At 39.8% G+C, this 2,753-nt stretch overlaps 1 protein-coding gene across 1 annotated transcript; it reads left to right on the forward strand.

Moving 5' to 3' along the window:
• The first annotated feature begins 721 nt into the window (after window positions 1–721).
• Window positions 722–2,164, forward strand: LOC141392083 (uncharacterized). The gene has a single exon (XM_073965039.1). The coding sequence runs from the start codon at window positions 722–724 to the stop codon at window positions 2,162–2,164; it is 1,443 nt and encodes a 480-aa protein (XP_073821140.1).
• The last annotated feature ends 589 nt before the right edge of the window (window positions 2,165–2,753 follow it).

The raw sequence follows: 2,753 nt of genomic DNA on the forward strand, positions 1-2,753 counted from the left end.
GGTGCAAAATTTCAGCACTCTATCTCAATTATTGCGGATGCTAGAGTGATTACAACAGACGGACAGACGGACAGACGGACATGGCTAGATCGTCTTAGAATTTTATCCTGATCAAGAATATATATACTTTATAGGGTCGCAAATGATTAGTTCGATGTGTTACAAACGGAATGACAAACTTAATATACCCTCCATACTATGGTGGAGGGTATAAAAACAGAAGAAAAATGCGAACGTTGACAAAACAAAATTAAAAACTGTGAAATAAAAGAAGAAAATTGAATTTTTATGTTTCTTTTTGACATTGCTACCAGATCAACCATTTTTTCGTTCCTTTACTTTTCTGGTAAAACTGTTCATGAGAGAGCAATTTTGAGCACTTTTGGCAGTTTTCTCTTTTACCATTAAAAAAGTAAAGAAACAAAGCTCATATTAACTACTTAAACAATTTGTTTTAAAAATTAATTTGAATTTGAAGCTATAAGCTTATATCTAAGTTTATAAAATTCCTTGATGATGGGTGACTCACTGAGTGACTGATTATCTCGGACTTTATCATGAGGGTAACTGAACTCCCCCAAACCCGATGACAACATTTGGCACTCGAAAACGGATAAGAATAGCACAATGGAACGTGAGGACCCTAAGAGAAACATCAAGGCTTGCACAAGTCGAAAAACAAATGAGCGAACTCAAAATTGACATCCTTGGCATTAGCGAAATGCGATGGCGTGGCAATGGAGACCTGACGTCTGCCAATGGAAACAAAATTATTTATAGTGGAAAGGATGACAAAAGCGAAAGTGGTGTAGGCTTTATCATCTCAAACAACATGCAAAAATCCCTCCACTCATACAATCCAGTGAACGATAGAATAATTACAGCGCGGTTCTATTCCCATATTAAAAAATTTGTCACCATCATCCAATGCTATGCACCCACCGAAGAAGCAGAGGAGTCAGCGAAAAACATGTTCTACGAACAATTGACCACCACCATAAATGGTATAGCCAACAGAGACTTGCTGATTCTACTTGGCGACTTCAACGCAAAAATCGGTTGTGAAAATGAAGGACTCTCCCACATCATGGGAAAGCACGGAATGGGTACGAGGAATGACAATGGCGAACGTCTGGTTGAATTTTGTCAAGCAACGCAGCTGGTAATAGGAGGCTCACTTTTCCCACATAAACGGATACACAAGTATACATGGACATCTCCAGATGGCAAAACACAAAATCAAATCGACCACATATGCATCAGAAAATCATGGAGAAGTTCACTCTTAGATGTGCGCACCAAACGTAGCGCCGATATTGATAGCGACCACGAGCTCGTAATGACAACGCTCAAAATTAAACTAAAATGTGTACGTAACAACAACACCCAACGTACACAAAGGCGATTTGACTTAAAATTACTAAAGAATGAAGAAAAACGCTTAGAGATAGCAAATAACCTTAGAGCACACACTCCCCCAAACAATATAACATCGTGGGAAGAAACCTGCAACAAGCTCAAAAACATAGCAATAACTCACGTTGGATACACCAAGAAAAGCGAACGAAAGGAATGGATCTCAGACGACAACTGGAGTCTAATCCAGGAGCGAAATCGTATAAAGCAACAAGCCTTAGGTGATGTATCGAAGAAGGACCGATATAAAACGGTGGCAAAAATGGTAAAACGATCGGCGCGAAACGACAAAAGGATTTACGCAGAAGCAATGGCAAAGGAAGCAGAAGCAGCAGCGGGATCAAACAACATGAAAGAGCTCTACAAAATAATAAAACGCTATACAAACAATTCGCAAATCCGTTCACAACCAATAAGAGACATGAACGGTAAACTATTAACAAACGCCGAAGAACAAACGAAACGTTGGAAACAGCATTTTGAAAAAATAAGCAATATCGATGGTGATGATAGCGAGTCCGTCCACTTGGTCCAGCAAGTTAATGAAAATCAAAATGTGGATAACTCCATAAATACTGATGCCCCCACAATAGCTGAAATTGCATCAGCCATAATTAAACTGAAAATAAACAAGGCGCCAGGAGAAGACGGTATACCACCCGAACTCCTTCAAGTCGACCCCACAACATCGGCAAGAATTATACACTCGCACATAAACGAGGCGTGGATAAATGCCGAAAAAAGGTGATCTGAAACAATGCGATAACTGGCGGGGAATCACCCTGCTTAACGCCGTTTATAAAATTATTGCAATCATAATAAATGACAGACTGCAACCCATTGAAAAAACGTTGCGGGATGAACAGGCTGGGTTCCGCCCACATCGAAGCTGCGTCGACCAGACAAACACCCTGCGCGTAATAATAGAACAATCTATAGAATGGCGAACACCACTCTATCTCGTCTTCATAGATTTTCGAAAAGCGTTCGATTCTATTAAACGCAATGCAATTTGGTCCGCATTACAAAAAAGCGGGTGCCGCCAAAAATTATAAATATGATAAAATCAATGTAACGCAACTCTTCAAGTAAAACATAACAACTTAATGAGTGAGCCTTTCACAACTAACGCTGGGGTGAAGCAAGGTTGTCCCTTATCCCCGTTACTTTTTGCGGTAGTTCTCGACGAAATCATGAAGAAGATATGTTCGAAGAAAAGAGGTATTATTTGGACTCTCCATCGACATCTAGAAGACCTGGACTTTGCCGATGATATTTGTCTTATGTCGCACAAGTTTACCGACATGCAAGATAAAGTGAACGAGCTTGTTCTTCTA

The sequence above is a fragment of the Musca autumnalis genome, unplaced genomic scaffold, assembly GCF_047663935.1.
Source record: "Musca autumnalis isolate F117 unplaced genomic scaffold, ASM4766393v1 scaffold_2, whole genome shotgun sequence".
NCBI classification, from domain to species: Eukaryota; Metazoa; Arthropoda; class Insecta; order Diptera; family Muscidae; genus Musca; species Musca autumnalis.